Consider the following 19,858-nt stretch of genomic DNA (forward strand, 5'->3'; position numbering starts at 1 on the left):
ACTTTTATGAAATTGGGGTTGTATATTTCTGCTATTTCTTTTTGGTATTTTCAGGCAGTAGCCTGACAAATGTAGTCCAACCAACTCCACTCCTCTTATTTCCTCTTGTTTAACTCACATTTAGCAGCCAGCACTGATCTGTAAAAAACAGAACAGGACATTAATTATTTTGTGAAGTATAATATTGTTTTGCCATTAACTTTGCAATAAGAGAATCCTTGAAGGTGATTTTTTTTTCAATGTCACCAATTTAAACCAAATTAGTAATAGACCAACATTATATCACTGCACTAAGACATATCCACAGTTTAATGACGTGCTCTGGTGGATGATAGTCACTGTTCCTGACTTACTGTCATGAATTCCTCTTGTCAGCATGCAACACAGATCCCAGCGCTGAATGTGTGCCATATGTTTTGTTTTTAATTTTCCATGTGCTTTTTCTTATTAGACCACTTATTAGGTCTTTGTTGCTGTTTTAGTCCTGTCTCATTCCCCTGCTCTCATTGGTCTGTTACTGATTGTGTTCACCTGTTTTGTGTCCTCGTTGTGCTATCCTTCTTATGTTACCACACTGTAGTTCTTGTGTTCTAGTTCATGCTCCTTATTGTTCTGACCCATGTGTATTTGTTGATGTATTTGAATTGTCTGAAATGTCTGTATCTTGACCCCTGCTATGTATCATGACCAGGATTCCTGGACTCATGAAAAAGAGCACATGGATAATTTTTCACTTGCGTGCACTTTTAAATCTTGAATTATTACACAGTGATTGAACAACGAACTCTTTTTAGGTTACTGATATGGAAATTTGAATTTCTATTTCCTCTTAAATAAACACAATGAGACACAAATGTGTATGCTTCTGGTCCAAAGCCTATTTGGCTTCCTTAAAAGTTAAAATGATTGAGTTTCAGTGGATGACTGTGTTGAAGGCTTCAAGGAGGATAGATTAGAATAGGGTAAGAGTTAAAATACTTCACTGGCACCACTGGAATGAGGAATAATGTGAGGGGGTGCCATTTTTATCAGCTCACCAAATATCTCATTTCATTCTGCCTCTCTTCGTTCGCCAATGCACCGAATCAGACCGCCTCCACCCTCTCGCCCAGTCCACCTCTTTCCCCCAGGCTCTGTCACATTCCACATGCCTCTCCCTGCTCCAAAGTTGCTAAAACTAACCGACAGTAAACTTTCAACATTTCTAACCATTACGACAATATTAATTTTTAGTGTTAGGAATTTTATTTCTACAGTGATTGCAGCATTGTTACTCACACACCAGTCTTAGACATTCTGTATGATCAGCGATTAGCACTGCTATTAGCAAACTGCTTCACCAAAACATTATATGATTAGGTAAATAATATGTAGTAAAGATCTGCAGTGTGTCAGTGGGACAAGCTTTGGCTGCACAAGCAGAATATGACCTCATCAACAACTCCAAGTACATATCGAGTGGCTTATACTGAAGGTGAATTACTATTACATAATTGCTAGGGTGACTTACAGTAGCTCAGGAACATTTTTTTCTCCACTTATTCAAAAACATCGGTGGACAAATCAATAGCCCAGGCAACTAGGACAGATTTGTCATCTAGGATAATAATTTTTTTATTATTACTCTTAGTTGCCCAAAGTTGTCAGAGAAACTATTTCAAAACATATTTTTTATTTGGTATGTATGTTTAAACATAATGGATTTTAGAGTCATGTGACACTCCACAACAGTGTAACACCAGGCATGTGATGAAACCGAGAAAAAGTGCAGCACAAAGCTGTCACATAACTCTCCAGCTAGCACAACATGCACAAAATGTCACCTCAATGTTAGACATCCATCATTTTCCATACCACTTATCCTACACAGGGTCGCGGGAAGCCTGGATCCTAGGCCCAGGTGACTCGGGGCAAAAGGGAGGGGACACCCTGGATGGGGTGCTGACCCATCGCAGAGCACAATCGCGCGCACACACATACACACACACTCATACACTATGAACAATTTGGAGATGTGATTCAGCCTACAGCGCATGACTTGAGGAAACCAGAGTACCCGGAGGAAACCCCCAAAGTACGGAGAGAAAATGCAAGCTCAGTGCACACAGGGTGGAGGCGGAAATCGAACCTCCAACTCTGGAGGTGCGAGGCAATCGTGCTAGCTGAAAACATTATCATGGACTACGGCTATGGATAAGGACTATGGCTACCCAGTCTCCTTCCCCCCAGGACTTCATAAACTCATTCATCCCCTTAGTCTGTATTAATGATTTTAACTGGCACTTCCACTAGCTAATATATTTACCATTTGTTCATCCCTGCTGTTTTTTTTATATATATATATTTCGAACAAAACACACTACAGCTTCAAATGTGTCCAAAGTAATGGTCTGTGAAAAATCAAGAAAAAGACCAAGCTGAAATCATCAAAGGCATATAAGTAGTTTCCTGTGACTGAATGAGGAGTTAAACCCGTATGTATGTCTTTGGTCGACACCTGCTGAATGATTGAATAATGAATCAAAAGTAACATAAGCTCACACTTTATGGACCAAATGAAATGCAAACACCAAACATTCAACACGAATGATTATGTGCTCTTGAGAGCGCGATTGAGCTAAGTGCCAGTGGCATAGCACCGTAACTCTGCTATCGCTGCTGTCAAGGCAACGTCCTAACAATGGCGGTTACCACAGAAAACATTCGCAATTAAACATAATCATGGACAAGGTGAGAGGTTAACTCTGGACTGGGATATTTAACTTATTATATTTGATAAGTCAAGAGTAAATAGTGATATATTGCCAAAACAGATGAGAAAAAGTTAGAAAGTGACACCCATGAATTTGCTCTATCATGTATACATGTAGATTTATTCATTTAGCAGACGCTTTTATCCAAAGCGACTTACAAATGAGGAGATACAAGCAAAGCGATATATCAAGCGGAGAACAATACAAATTGTGCTACCATACAAGATCTTTTAATTGAGTTCTAGAAGAAGCAAAGTGCGCAGAGTAGAGGTGTCAGAGCCAGAGTAAATTGTTTTTTGTTTTTTTTTAGTATAATGTGGGGTTGGAATTTTATAGGTTAGTTACGTGTTCACGGAAGAGGTGGGTCTTAAGCTGTTTTTTGAAAATAGTGACAGATTCTGCAGTCGTTACTGAGGTTGGAAGTTCATTCCACCACTGAGGGACAGTTAGTGTTAAGGTTCTGGAAAGGGACCAAGCATCAAGGCCTTGAATTTGATACAGGTGGCTACAGGAAGCCAGTGGAGGGAGATGAAGAGGGGTGTGAGATGGGTCCTTTTGGGCAGGTTGAAGACGAGACGTGCTACTGCATTCTGAATCATCAACATTTGTATACTGTACACGTGTGAAATATATTAGACAGGTGGATAAACAGAACAATATACAGCAGTAATCTTGTGTGTGTGTGTGAGTGTTTTTGCACCTCAGGTCCGTGCTGGTATAAAACAGACTGCAGAAATTCAGTGTGATTCAGTTACAGAATCTCTACATCAATGCACTTTTAGTCAGAACAATTAGTCACAGTCTAGTGGTGGTCTTATCCCAACTGTCGACACACACTCACACACCTAAACACACACCCACAACCACATTTAGTCTAACTCAACTCTATAATGACATGCTTGTCTGAGTTACTACAACACAGTAAACAGTATGCATCTGGAACTGTCTGAGAATGTTGCGATATCTCACAACACAAGATCACCCTTTTTGACTAAAGGAAATATGTCTCCCATAATTCACAGCAGGTTCTGCATATGTTCTGTTACACACATTCTACTGTTAAAAAATCTGGAGAAAAAAAACTCCAAACACCTTTCTTCCAAGTCAATAGTTTCATGCTTAATATATAAAACAATTCGCTATTGCAATCCTAACAGCACAGCAAGCTAGTTATGTAGCCTTAATTACATCTGGAATTTATATAACACATAAAAATTGCTTCACACACACACACACACACACACACACACACACAGCACTGACAGACGCTGGAACTCAGCAGAAGAATCAGGTTTCTTGTTGGTGGTACTGTGTGCGTGAGAAAAAAATGCACGATCAGCAACTTCCTCCACTAGCTGTCCCACAGGGTGAAAATACATATGGTCTTAGCAAGCGCTTGTGTACTTTTGCTAAATCTAGAAATACAACACATAAAGCTTTCTCTTCACTCTATCTGACTTTATTCCACACTCATGTGGCCGTTTAACAAAACTGAATTACTGTATGTGAGCATTTACATATCAATTTATGGATATAGAGTTACAAAACAAGAAGATAAATACTTGGGTCCACAAATATTTGTACAGGGACACAATTTTTGTAATTTTGTCACCACAATGGATGTGAAATGAAGCAATCAAAATGTGATTGAAGCGATCATTAGGCTGAAAAAAAAACAACAAAACAGACCTCAACTCTCTCAGCAGAAACCTTAGGAGTGGCCAAAACAATAATTTGGTACATTCTTAAAAAGAAGGAATGCACTCGTGAGATCAGCAACACCTAAAGGCCTGGAAGACCACAGAGCCCTCACAACATCTTGCCAAGTCAAGAACACTCTCAAGAAGTTAGGTATCCATCCATCTTCTATACCGCTTATCCTTCCTTCAGGGTCACGGGAAACCTGGAGCTTATCCCAGGGAGCATCGGGCACGAGGCGGGGTACACCCTGGACAAAGTGCCAATCCATCGCAGGGTTTCACTCACATACACTCACATACACATTCACACACCCATTCATACACTACGGACACTTTGGACATGCCAATCAGCCTACCATGCATGTCTTTGGACTGGGGGAGGAAACTGGAGTACCCGGAGGAAACCCCTGCAGTATGGGGAGTACATGCAAACTCCGCACACACAGGGCCACGGTGATAATCGAACCCCCGACCCTGGAACTGTGAGGCGAACGTGCTAACCACTAAGCCACCGTGTGCCAGAAGTTAGGTATATCACTGTCAATGTCTACAATGAAGACACACCTTCATGAATGTAAATACAGACTAGGCCAGGTTAGACTTTGCTAGAAAACATCTAAAAAAAAAAAAAAAAGCCTGCCCAGTTCTGGAATAAAGATACTTTGGACCGATGAAACCAAGATTAACTTGTACAAGAATGATGGGAAGAGAGTATGGAGAAGGAAAGGAAGGTATATGCCATCCACCACATCATCTGTCAAACCTGGTGGAGGAAGTGTTATGGCATTGGCATGTATGGCTCCCAGTGGAACTGAGTCACTGATGTTTACTGATGATGTGACTGCTGATAGATGTAGCAGAGTGAGTTCTGAAGTATATACTTTCTGCTCAGATTCAGTCAAATGCTGCAAAAAGGGATAGGATGGCACTTCACAGTACTTCACTTCACTTCACAGATGGATAATGCCCCAAAAACATACAGCAAAAGCAACCCAAGAACTTCTTAAGGTAAAGAAATGGAATGCTCAAAAATGACAGAGTCAGTCACCTGACCTCAACTAGCATGCTTTTCACATACTGAAGTCAAAACTGAAGGCAGAAAGACCCACAAACAAGCAGGCGGATGCAGTAAAGGCCTGGCAAAGCATCTCAAGGTAGGAAACTCAGCATTTGGTGATGTGCATGGGTTATATTTATAATTCTGTTAGTTTGTCCAATTACTTTTGAGACAGTGAAAATGGAGGAACTATGTAAAATATGTCAGAAATTCCAAAACGGTTAAAGGGAACCCCGACTACGAAGACTTGTATGGCTCATTAAATTAACGCTGACATTCGCTATATAAATCTGCTCTACAAAAACATTCTAGATGTCAGTTAAAAAATAAAAAATAAACATCCTTGCACTCGTAGGCTGCCATTGTTGTTTACGTCGCAGTGCATTCTGGGTACTGATGTTAAATGGTTGCAACGGTCTTGATTCTCTAGTAACCCTACAGCGATATAAACACGTCATGTGAGGAGGATAATATAGAACACATTACTCAAAATGTACATCAAAATGAAGACGATCAGAGAGGTGAGGAGGCGAGAGAGGGGCAAAATCCATGGTGTCTGTGTAGCAACTACCAACTATGCCAACTAAGAGCGTTTGTTGTTCAAGGTAAGCATATAAATTAAACTATCGTTTTATGATGAGATGTATTCTAATATCAATAATTTTAGAGATTATCAGCCGTCTCACCCTCGTATACTTTATACTGTTAAAATTCCCACGGCTCGCCAGCGTGCTGTCACCATGATATGAGCAAATCTATACTATCTACACTCCTGTGTGTATAATGATAATGATAATGAGTCTTTATTGGTCATATATATATTGCAGCACAGTGAAATTTCACTTTTCTTCACATACCTCAGCATGATAGGAAGTTGGGGTCAGAGCGTAGGGTCACATTCTATAGCATTCAGTCATCATTTGAAGGATTTGTAATCTTTCTAGTTTGCCTGAATGACATATGGGTCTTATAGAAAGGCAGGCAGTCTCTGAAAGGAGAACCGAATAAGCTGAAGGCAAATTCCCTGCACAAGTTGTTTCTTTTCTCTTGGACAATAATCAGTGGTTCTTTTGGTACATGTTGATAAGTAGGAGCACACTTTGCCAATGATGATTCAGCTGGTACGTTTTTGAACACGCTATCTGGATGCTTCAAGTACACCAAAATGCTGATTTATAATCACTTCACACTTGTCAATATTTAGTGCCCTAAATGGAGGAGGATGAGTTTAAACTGCCAACCACAGCCATCTGTCTCCACATATACCCCTGGAAATCCCATAGTCAATAAGTAGGTAAGTTCACTAAATCTTCAACGCCATTAAGAGGCTCTAAAAATAAAACCCTTTAACAAAAGTTTCTTTTAATATCAAAACAAATGCTGTATTCAAAAATTTGGGGGGATTTTTACCCAATTTGAGCCCTACTTTGTCTTGGCCCATTCCTAGCTACCATTCACCAGCAACAGCTACCAACCAGGGACGGTGAAGGCTACCAAGCTTCCACCAAGACACGTGAAGACAGTCAACCGAAGCTTTTTTCTACTGTTGCTTATGCTCCATCACATGGCAACATAACACACCTGAGGGAAAGTGCTATCTGCCATCTTCCGCATACATGAACTCACAGATGCCCATGATTGGCTAGCTTTGCTGTGACTGACAGGGCACAGAGAGAATGTCACCCCCCCCCCCCCCCCCACCCAGACAGCATGACCAATTTTGCTCTCTTGGATTCCTGGTTGGGATTGGAATTATTGAATTCCAGGAATGGATAATTTCCATAAGTCTGAGTTATTCCAGTCACCTATAATTGGATAGTGATTATATTTTATCAATACACATCTTGTATGGTTTATAAGCAGTTGCAATGTGATTAGGAAAAGAAGATAATAACATTTTGTGAATTGCAGTGTGGCACCTGGCATTTTATTTGATGCCTTTGAGGAAGCATACAATAAAATTTGATATAGCTGAGTGGATTACACTTCCAAATTCAGCATTTTGTGTTTCACTGAATCATCAGTAAATGCTTTAAACATGTCAGGGCTGTAAACCCAGAGCCTCCTCCTAGTACACAGAGTGCAAGGCAGGAATTCACCCTGCCCTGGAATCACCCTGCTCAAACACACTTAATTTAAAATCTACAATTTACCGAAGGCAACAGCATGTTTTTGGGAGGTGCTCCAGATCAAACTGAGGACCCTGGGGCTATGAGGCACCAGTACTTCCTGCTGCACCACTGTGCTGCACATATACAGATCAAGCAGTGCAAAGCCTCTAAAACATCTTTGAAATATCCTGTAAACAACCAATGTTTGACCAATCATCAAAATGTAACTCCTGTCTATCTATCCTGGTCCTTTTTAATGCATCAAGTCTGTTTTTGTTTTGTTTTGGGGTTTTTTTTACTTCTGTGCAGTGTGCAAGTGTTAATACTGTAGAGAGCCATTCAAATCACACCAGCAAACTTTCTATATGTTTTAAGTACTGCTGCTGTAATCATAAAGACTGTCCTGTGACCAACCCATGACTCTTATTCACAATATGTTCATACTGAACATCCTTTCAAGCCACTTATAACAAGTTGCCTTTACTCCTCTATACCAGTATACAATAATGATTATATAATCCCACTTACTGGTGTCTCCCAGTACAGCATGAGTTCTCTTTTGAGTCTGGTTCCTCTCAGGGTTTCTTCCTCATGTCCTCTCTGGGAGTTAAGCTGCCACTATCCCCTCTGAATTGCTAATTAGATCTAAATCTTCAGATTGCTATAAAGCTGCTTTGTGACAATGTCTATTGTTAAAAGTGCTTGACAAATAAGACTGAGTTGAACTTAATTTTGTACAACAGTATTAATGCTCATTACATCAGCAATTGTGACCAGAATAAACAAAAATACACTTTTTCTTCATTGTTTCACTGAGCCATACCACAGTTTAAATGAGAGGAGAAGAAAGTCCTGAGGTCAGAGGAGAATGGCCAGACTGGTTAAAATTGACAAGAAGCCAACAGTAACTCAAATAACCAGTCTCAATAACCGTGGTGAGCAGAATGCACAACACTTCAAATCTTGATGTGGATGTACTACAACAGCATAAGACCACATCAGATTCTACTCCTGTCAACCAAGAACAGGAATCTAAGGCTACAGTGGGCACAAGCCTCACCAAAACTGGACAGTTAATGATTGGAAAAAGACCAGGTGATGACTGGATAATTGTATGAATGAGCGGGTGTTCCTATTAAAGTGGCAGGCAAGGGTACAGTACGTCTCTTGATAAAATTCCAGCTACAATTAAATCAGAAGTCGTGTGAATTATTCCTACCGTCACTTTGAATGTGTGCAGTGTGAATTCTAGGTCAGTCTTAGATGGTATGTACCATATAAGTACCATGTACTCTGGCTATTATTGGCTAAGGAGCTTACATGTGATGCTTTTGCTGGGCGTGTTGCTGAAATCCAGCTGTGATACACTGTTGTTGTTGTCGAAATTGTCCATGTTTGTTGTTTCCTCCATGCGTGGCTCCTGCTCGGCGTGCTCGCTGCTTCCATCCCCACCTGAAGCACAACACAGGAAAGGACAACACACACATTAAAACACACACCAGTTTTGATTCCAAATCCAGTTAATGAGTTCAGGGCAAAATAAGGAACACAGAGTAAATATTAAACTCGCAACATTTTCAGCTGCTAATTTTATGACAGGAAACAAACGCTTTTGTCCTACCAGGAACAGTGTCTGTTTCGAAAAATGCCGTATGGCACGAATGCTTGCACGTCCGAGACGTTTCTGCATGGTCATCACTTTTGTAGCCACAACAGTACGTGCTTGTACATGTGTAAGTGTGTGCATGTGGGGTGCACTGTGCATGTTTATATTCAAAGGAGCATTCATGCGCACTCCGTGTGTGTGTGTGTTTATGTGTGTGTGTGGGCAAGCATGTGTTTTATACGCAAATGCTGGAGCCAAACGGGCTTATTATGCGGCCCGGTAATTACACACCGCTGTCAGAGAGCCTGAGCTGGGCAGACATCAAAGTGGCGCAGGTTTAGGCTTCGTTGAGGAGAGAAGAGAGCGCAGAAATGGAGAGGAAATGAGAAGTAAAGCATGGGATGGGAGAAGAAAAGTAGAGTAGCATAGAGGAAAAGAAAGGCAAGGAAAGGAAAGGATTAAAGAGCTTGAAAATGGTGAGGAAATGAGAGGAAACACATGGGATGGGAGAAGAAAAGTAGAGCAGTTTAGAGGAAAGGAAAGGCAAGGAAAGGCAAGGAAAGGAAAGGATTAAAGAGCTTGAAAATGGTGAGGAAATGAGAGGAAAGGATGCAAGGGTATAATAAAAATAGAGGAGAAGAACCGGAAGGAAAAGGAAAGGAAAGGAAACTGAAATAGGATCAAAGAGTTCAGAAATGGCAAGGAAATGAGAGGAAAGGATGCTAGGGGATAACAAAAACAGAGGAAAAGAACAGACAGGTAAGGAAAGGAATATGAAAGCGGATTAAAGAGTTTGGAACCGTCAATCAATTGAGAGGAACGCATGCACAAAGGATAAACATAGAGGAAAAGAAAGCCAAGGAGGAGAAAGGAAAGGAAAAAACAAAAGAAAGAACAAGGAAAGAAAACAAAACAAAAGGAGGGCATAAAAGAAGGGCAGAGATAAAAAAAAAGGAACAGAGGATTGAGAGAAGTGGAGAATAAATTACAGGAAAGCATGGAAGACGAGAGGAGAATAAACAACAGGACAAGGGCAAGGATAGGGAAAAGAAGAAACAGGAGGTGGAAAGCTTATAAGAGATAAAAGGAGAAGAAAAAACAAAATGAGAGTTAAAACAGTGCTACACTGCATTTTGCTCAATGGCCTCTCTCTCATTCCTGGCCAAATGGGAGCCAGCTGGGCTTTATTTGCTGTCCGGTAAATACCCAGCATCCCCTTTTGCAGCTCCACTGCTCGCCTTTCTGTTTATTTGCTTTAGTCACTCGCGCTCGCTGACTCCTGTTTTTCTTCACTCTTGGCAGCCTTCACTTGCGTTCCTTATTCTTTTCTTGTCGACATACCTTTTTTTTTTTTTTTTTACAAACTTGAGGACAGGAAAGACATTTTTTTACTGCCAATGGAGCACAGGAGAGGGGTCAAAGAGTTATTGTACTTCTTAAACAACATGAAGCAGACAGACTTAGATGATGACAGCATGGCATCCGGACACCAGAAGCTGTCCTGTCATTTGTTTTTCCTCAAGCCAGTTTCTCTTTTCAGCAGACGCACACACACACGAATGCGGCTCGTTACCGAGACAACTTATAATGAACTTCCTCCCCATTTCCTCTCCAAAAAAACTGTCCATGGAGACATGTCTCAGCTCTTTATACATACAGAGCTTGATGGCATTTCTCAGCATTTCAAGACACTGGCAGAAATTTCCAAGAAAGCTTGAAGTGTTGCTGAAGGAGCATGTGATGATATTCAGCAGGATACTGTGAAGGTGGACAGTTCAACAATATGTTCAACATTTGCAATGGCTGTACTCCATTCTAAGAGTATCAGCAGTATCTTTGGGATTTCTGACCAAGTCTAAGTGGCTGACTGGAGGTTAGAATAAATTTTTGTACGAATTGTTTCACCTTTCTTCAATTGCCTGGTTAAATGGTTTTGGTTAGATGTTCATAAATGTTAATTCTAAATTACATTCAAAGCCTAGCCTTACTTTGTCTTGTTTTGCTCGAACTAGTGTATGTATATCAACTAAATATACAGTACAGTACATTGAGTTTCATGAAAATGTCTTCCAGTATCTTGACACTGCTCACACAGGTACAGGTATTATTTTAGCCTTTGTGTGCTACATTACACACAAACCTGTGCTACCTAAGAGTAAGTGTTCTCTGAACCCAAAGCTGAGATACTCCTCCAACTACCACTGCAAGAACTTACTGCTGCTTACTCCCCTCTCTCTGGATATTCTCACCATGTGGACCACATTTCAAAGAAACCTATTTCCCTTTCGCCATGCCTCTTTCATTACCACCATTGAGAGTGCCAGGATCTACACGAAATTCATTGTCAAGGGACGCACAAATCTAAACGCAAAGCCTGTTGCGGACTGGATGCCGTGAAAGTATGAGTGTGTGTGTTACATCTTACTGTGAAGACGTAAGCAAAAAGACAAAGACAGAGAAACTGAGACTGAGAAACTTCCTAGAACTGAATTACAGGGTAGATTTAGACTGTGGCTTTCTTTGTGTGCGGTACAGAGGAACTGGAGCTGAAAACAGACTGAGATTATGTTCAGCGTCACATGTTCGGCTCCTCTTCATGACCCAAAAAAATAGCCTTCATTACCCATGAACGCAGGCTTCACGGCTGCTACAGTCCCACTGGTCTGGATCAGTGGGTATTAACGACTGGAGCTGAGCCATTATCAAGTGCTATGCCATAATACTCCATCATAATCCACTCCTAATGCAGTCCAGGGAGATCACATAAACCCAAACTATGCTTTCAAAAAGGCTTCTTTCACAGTTGAGAAAAAAAGGAGTATGCATTATGAGATATCAGATCATTTGGTCTCTATGGGACTCGCTTAATATGGCAAAGCCAGTATGACAAAATTTTCTCACTAAAAATGTTTTAATGTAGCTAAAGTGTCTCCTTGTGTTCATTTATAGTCATATTCAAGGGGGGGCACGTTGGCTTAGTGGTTAGTATGTTTGCCTCACACCTCCAGGCCAAATCTCGCCTCTGTCCTGTGTGCGTGGAGCTTGCATGTTCTCCCCATGCTTTGGGGATTTCCTCCAGGTACTCCGGTTTCCTCCTCCAGTCCAAAGACATGTGCTGTAGGCTGATCGGCATTACAAAATTATCAGTGGTGTGTGAATGTGTACGTGATGAGTACCCTGCGATGGGTTGGTCCCCCGCCTTTTGGCCAGGGTTTCCTGGTATAAGATCCAGGCTCCGCTGCGACCCTGTGTAGGATAAATGGTATGGAAGATGGAATGGATGGTCATATTCAGAGCTGAGCTAAGTGCAAGAACACAGAAAGTCTTGTGTTTTTTCCCTTAACGGTTTGGTGCATCTTCAAATCCACCCTTACATATGCACCTTACATTCGGGGATCTCAACCCCAGTTCTGCTGACCCACTGCTCTAAAGAGTATTGCTTACACACAGACCAGCTACTGTATTTATCAAGTTGTTCATGAGTATCATTAATTAAGTTGCGAACAGGACAATTTCAAACTGCAGGATAATCAATCTCCAGGACTAAATGTTAGGAACCCTACACTACAACCGCTTTCTCAAGTGAATGATACAAACTAAAGGTAAAAGAAGGTTTACCCTCAAGGTTATCACCTCAGATACATGCAGTAACAAGTAAAGCAATATTTTATTATAATTTTTTGAGAGTTTAGAAAAAGCAACAGTCACTCAATGCAAATTGACACTTGCAGTAAAAGGTATCTTTACCTGAAAAATTACTACTCCAACTCAGGTCACGATACCAATCTGTTGCTTCTGCAATGAGTGAACAAAAGTGACAGGAGAACATCTTACACTCTTGCCCCCATATCTGCCTTTCCAAGACATGTGTGAGACAGAGTTAATTAGAATCAGACTGAAGCCATGGTTTTAGGATGCATCATGTGCATGCTACATGCATGAACCCCTGAGGTGAGAAACATATGGAATTTTTTACTCATCTTGTAAACACAACTCATACGTTTCCTAATAAAAAAAATTGTATGAAAAAATATACTGTTATGGCTGTTGGTCATAAAGACCTGGTAAACTATGTGACCACTTGTTTAGCCGTACGAGGCTCGCTGAATTTTATTATATTTTCCCCCACAATAACAGGAACAGGCTAGTATCTTAGATTGCTGTTTGGAAACTATAAAGTAGCAACTAGCATATCCCACTTTAAGATATAATAGGTACCACTTACACTGAATTGCAGGGTTCAAGAAGCCAACAATATAGAGACGTATACTACAGTCAAGGTTTAGTGTTTTACCACTCTGTCTTTGGTAGAGCATTAAAAAAAAAGAACCGGAAAAAAACTTGACCTGACACAGTATGTATATACCCATATAAATTGATCATTCTAGAACCAGTATACAAGTATGATTGGCATTTATACTTTTGTTTCTTGGATAGAATTCAGATTTGTTATAACTGCTTGTTGAAAAAGAAACCACCAAAGAATTAGATCCATCATGAAACAAAGGGTTCCTCAAGAGTTCTTAAGAAAGCTGAAGGTACTTAATCTCATTGTTCTACTCAGGAGCCTATCCTATCAGACAGGGAAACCACCTGTTGTAGGGCTCTACATAGAACCCTAAGTGAAACAAATCAAAGTATCCTTTTGCAAGATGGAGTGTAAAAATGAAAACTAATTCCACTTATTTTTAGACCAAATAAAAACTTGATTTAATGTTCCAACTGCTCTGCAAGGGATTTACACCCAGCAATACATGCCCACACTACCTAGCCAACAGGGTGACTTTCAAGAATTTTGGCTTTGCCCTTACATGCAAAATTTCTGGTTCAAATGGTTCAATCCTCAACCTCCAGGGTTTATTCTTGCCTCATGCCCAGTGTTCTTAGCATAGGCTCTGGATCCACTTCAGCCTGACCAACCCTGTCAAAGGAATTTCTGTGAGTGGTCAATCAACCGTTTATTTTTATTTTGTTTAGTTTTTCCCCATTTATCTCCTCAATTTGGTCAAATGTAAACTCCCACTCACTCTCCTTAATAATATTACAACAGCTTCCAACCGAGGAAGCTGAAGACTAACACATGCTTCCTCTGAGGCACATGAAGCCAGCCAACCACAACTGCTGCTCATGCTGCATCACATGGCAACATAACACACTCAGAGAAAAGTGCTGTATACCATCTTCCACATACATAACCTCACAGATGCCCACGATTGGCTAGTGTTGTTGTGATTGCCAGGGGAGAGAGTATTCCATCACTCCCACCCAGACAGCACAGCCAATTTTGCTCCCTTGGCATTGACAGGACTCGACCTCACATATCTATAGGGTGACAACTTCACAGTGGCACAACAGAAAAGTATTTGCTCTATCATCCGGAAATAATGAGTTTGAATCTCAGCAATACCATAGCCATCTGTGTCTGGAAGTCAACAGTGGTGTAAATGTCACTTCTGGGTGGTAGAGATCACAGCAAATGAGAGAAAATGCAAGCAAACACATGTAGCAAATATACTGATAGATGTCCCTTTAAATTGAAATTTAAGTATGGCGTATGTCTTAAGAAAGAATAGCAGTATAGTTATTTGGCTAAGATCTTGAAAAAAGTTAAGTTTGAGAGACTTTGGCTAACCTTAACATCTCCTCTGTCAAGTTTTTCTCTCGTTGACTTTATACCTGCAGGGAGTGCTCCCTTATTTACTCTCTGGAGACCTGTGAGAGCACAGTCAGTCTTTTAGGAGCTTAGAGTAGGCAGGTATGAGGTCTGGTATTAGAGGCAGAGGAGCCATGTGGCTTTACAGGGACACTTTGAAATTCTTCCAGTCCTTCCAAACCCTCCCTATCCCCCTTTTTGTGGCAGAGTTGCTTTGTCTCCTAATAACTCCTCACTAATGCCTGTTCCAAAGTCAGTCAATGAAGCGAAAGAGAAAAGAGTACATTGGTTTAGACATGTCGTCTCAACAGAAAAAAAAAAAGAAAAGAAAACAGACAAGAGACTTAGGGATGTTTTACACCCGGCTGAAACAGTGAACTTGGCAAGAGTGAGTGAGTGATGCTTAAATTAAAAAAAAACAACCCTACTTTCTCAAAGTCTTGCAGACACAAAACTTTTACTTAGGCTCCATAAGACCTTCCTGAGGACATAGCAGCTATTAAATAACATGTTGTTTTTAATGGAACACAATTATCCACATCAATCTGAAAACCTTTTCAGTTTTAATTCCCTAAATGTCGCAATTGCAGTTTCATACCAAGGCTGGAGCAGAGACAAACTATTCAATCTCTGCCAAAAGCAAAAGGTGGACCTTGAAGACCAATGTGCTGGGTGTTTGCAATGGAAGTTAATTACCTAGTCTGATTAAAACCATCACTCGTTAAAAAGACACTGAAGGTGATACACATGCTCAAATAAAGCAAGGCAGCTTTTAGTCAATGATCTTAATCAGGGTGGCAGAATGCTGTGTATGTACATTTCACATATGGAAAAGTTATCATTTAGTTATTCATTCATTCAGGGTCACAGTGTCTGAAGCCTATCCCTGGAACAGTGGGCATGAGACAGGAATACACTCTGCATGGGAGACCAGTTCAATGCAGGGCAGCATGCACACACACACACACACACACACACACACACACACACACACACACACACTGTGTATTAGCACACTAGTACACATCAATTATAAAAAAAAAAAATGCACACTGTATTAGCCTATTGTTAGTATAATCAATTTTTCAAAACTTTTCAAGCTGGCATTTGAGATTTTATTTTTATTTTTTTAAATCTGGGAAACGTTGCAAACTTGCACGAAATATATTTTTCATTTAAAAATATTAACACTTAGGTTCAATCCAACTTAGAAAATCTTTGTTATTTAAAATAAAAAAAAATTAAAAAGTTAAAAGAACATGATACACTTTTTCATCAAGACTTTCTATGTATAAATATATAAATGGTCAAAAAGTAAAGATGTAGGTGTGAAATTAATGGCCATATGATAAACAGGAATGATTAACTTCATTCCACAATATACTACAGTGAGTGATATAAAGTGTCTAATATCAGTGCTGATGGTTTGCAATAGCATTAGTCATATCACCAAGTCACACTGTCTTGTTTTAACAGACATACATCAATTAATTAAGAGTAGATTTGGATTTCTAAATACTACAAAAATATATTAAAGGTATACAACTTTTCATTACGCAAAATACATTGTAGCATTCCAAACATTTTGAAAAAAAATAAAATAAATGTCCAAAGGAGAGATGTAGAGATGTAATGGCTTGAGGAATCGATGGAGAATTTCAAATATGTGTAACTGATAATGCGACAAACTTAATAATCATTTGGTAATCATTTATCTGAGTAAACATCTGAGTAATTTTCTATTTTTCTAATATCCCTTCGGATGTCGATGTGGATTAATTCTACCACAAAAGAGGAAAAATATGACATTTACCTACTAATTTTTAATTTTCCTACATGTAACATATACACTTTGACCTTCAATGTTAAGAAACCATAAACATGTTTCACCTAAACAATGTGCCAGTGTTTTTGTTGACTTTTTAATCTTGCCTATGCTGTGTTTGTTCCTGCAAAGATCATGTTGTCTACAGGGCCAGTCGGACAAAAAAAATAAAACATAGTTTATTAAAGATATCTAAAATCTTGCTAGCTAAATATGTATTCCTCAAACAGCAAATGTCACACTTTGACCAAGTTGTTGAATAGCTGTATGTAGCGGTGGGTGATTTGATGATCTTAGATCGTGAACAATTAAAATGTCTCCACAATCTGTTTTTACACACATATCTCATGTCGTCAGTTCAATCAGACATCCCAAGTTGTTTTATGAACCAGACTTTTGTGACATGTGAACAAACCAATAATAGCCGAGAGTAGGTGGTTCCTTACTAGTAGCTTATGCTTGTTTCATGATTTGTTTAGAAACATAATAGTATGGATGACAAAATGGGGGAGTTTGTGCCTGAAATATTCAAGATCAGTTATATGGAACTAGTGGATTTCACACAATGACACACGCACAGCACAAACAATGGTTGTTTGAACCACCAAAAAAAAACACCCCAAAGAATGTGCTGCAATCCAGATAACAAGGTGCAGCGAGAAACAGCGCTGAAAACAAGAAAACAAATAAGCGTTGGAAAGACATTACTCACATCCTTCAAAATGGTCAAAAAGGAGGGTTTTAAGCAACCTAAAAATAAGTGTGCCTCTTTACAACTTACACACGAGTCACAAATATTTTTCTAACACTGCCATTCCTCAGCTGTACAAAGAACACAGAGAGACATGGAATAAAAAACAAAAACTATGAACCACAAATAGCTTATTTTAAAAATGCTAAATACAAACATAAACCAACTTTAATAATGTATTCAATATTCAAACAGATATAAATATTCACTCGCCTGTCAATCAACTTTCCATTTATTGCACGTTTACATACTGAAGGCATTACTAGAGGTGATCTGCTTTGGTGACTTTTTTTTTTCATTAGAGAAATAATTGTTTACATTTTGTTGCTAAGGACAGCCTAAATTGGTGTCTCTGTTATTCTTTTAGTTTGAGGTTAGGTTTCATTATAGAGCTATATGTTCAGAAACATGAAAATTAATTTGGTTGAAAAATATTGTGCAAAAACAAACAAGAAAAAAAAAATTGCGATAAAATCATGGATCGATATTGTTCCAGATTTCTTTATAAATATTTATAAAGAAAGTTACACCAAAGTACACAAATTTCAGATTTTTGAAGAATTTATAAATATACGTGAATTATGTGCATGTGATCTGTAAGTGTGGCATCTGTAATCTGTAATCTACATGGTTTGTGAATCAGGACAAAAGCCTAATGGTGAGCATCTCAGTATGTGATGGGTCAGACAGGATTAAAGAGTGTGTGTAGTGTGAAAATATTTCTACATGTGTTTATGTGTGTGTGTGTGTTTGTGTGCGTGCACATTGGGCTGTGAGGGAATGTAGTGGATGAATAGATACAGTGAAAACAGCAATTCCAGCAGAGAAAGTGCGTCAATAAAGCCCACTGACTCTCTCTCCTGCTCTATCCCTCGCTCTCACTCTCTCTTTGTCTCTCATTTCTTACCCTCTCTCTATTCATCCATTCAAAAATCAGGATCGCGTGAAGCCATGCAACCCAACTATTCAGCCCTAGTTCTCTACACATGCTTCATCTTCAATGGTCCCTCACAGCATTAGCATGCGTCATATAACATTTTACATGCTGCGATGCCCCTCTAGGCTCTCCTCATATGAAGAATCGAAATAATCAACCCATGCAAAATGACACCATTTCTGACAATCAATGGCTGTCACATAATTATTCCTATCCAGCTGCAGGATTGTAAATGCAGCGCAGTGGGCTGTGAGAAACAGGTGGTGCTGCTTAACCGAACGTCTCGAATGGATTAAAAGAAAGACGCCGTGGCTGGTATCAAGGTGTGCATCCATCTTCCTCCCCTGCGTGTTGCGCAGGTCTGTTGCAAAATTTTACTTGATTTCGCCACTTTGACCCCTCAGGGGTACAATTAATGGGTAAAGAGAAAATAATTAGCTGCTCTTCCAAGACGGATCTGGCAGTGAGATGCACTGATAACTGTGTCGACGTCTTCACTAAGCCCCGGGTCTAAGACAATAGGCTCCTAATCGGCGCTTGTAAGCCAGCCAGGAGAGAAAACAGATACCCGACGAGAAGCTTCAAAGCTGCATGCTGGAATTTGTCCAAATACGCCAATTTAGCGAAAAGAATAGGGATCGCGGGGCGGAAGAAAAAGTGTAAGCTCATTATATGAGAAACTACGTGGCGTTTAACAGGCTCCAGATGGATTTATTCAAGCTACGTCTTGAGTTTGAGGCCAGGGGGTGATATCTACATTTAACAACACACAAGCAGATGTTGTGCTTTGCAACTGTCTACGTGTACTTAAAGACAAAAACACATGCTTATACAATCTTGTACGTTTGGCGAGCACAAATCAACAGGAAGCTGAAAGTGAAACAATGCTGGTGACTGGCCAGTCTCGGAAATTACCACTAATCCTGCTCTCTCTAGTTCTTTTCTTTTCCTCTGTTGTGTCTCCAGAGGTTAAAATGCACTCCAGGAGAGACTAACAGCAGTTTGAGTCTGCCACCTTGCATGTGGAATATGGATACTGGGAGATTTTATTCATCCCTTGGTTTTGGCTGTGACTCACACACTGACTAATTCCTCTCAAAATGACTGAAAACCATCAGCAGGACATGAAAGGCCGTTTCAAATAATGAAACATTGTTATGCTTTCATGCACAAGAGACATTTATATATCATTTGGGTATCAGTCGAGACAGAAGTCTTTTTTAAAAACTTTTTTAACAAACTTTTTTTTGCTATTTTCAATTTTAAAATTAGTACATTGAAACACTTCTCTTAAAATGACCATTGAAAATGATCATACTCATAACAACAACAACAACAATAATAATAATAATCATAATCATTATGATAATCATAATAATGTCACACTGTAAAGGTGTGCAAAATTAAACAATTTCACTTTAAAGAACTCCAGTATAACACTTCAGTGGTTTTCGAATTGGGGTCA

At 39.6% G+C, this 19,858-nt stretch overlaps 1 protein-coding gene across 1 annotated transcript in view; it reads right to left on the bottom strand.

Annotated features, from left to right (window-relative positions):
- The window catches only part of mdfi (MyoD family inhibitor), a 60,116-nt gene that overhangs the window by 21,628 nt on the left and 18,630 nt on the right, over positions 1 to 19,858 (bottom strand). Inside the window, exon 3 of the mRNA XM_053652608.1 lies at positions 8,942 to 9,073. Within this exon, the coding sequence (XP_053508583.1) occupies positions 8,942 to 9,073 (132 nt within the window). The remainder of the gene's footprint in view (positions 1 to 8,941; positions 9,074 to 19,858) is intronic.

This window comes from Ictalurus furcatus, chromosome 21, assembly GCF_023375685.1.
Source record: "Ictalurus furcatus strain D&B chromosome 21, Billie_1.0, whole genome shotgun sequence".
Classification (NCBI taxonomy): domain Eukaryota; kingdom Metazoa; phylum Chordata; class Actinopteri; order Siluriformes; family Ictaluridae; genus Ictalurus; species Ictalurus furcatus.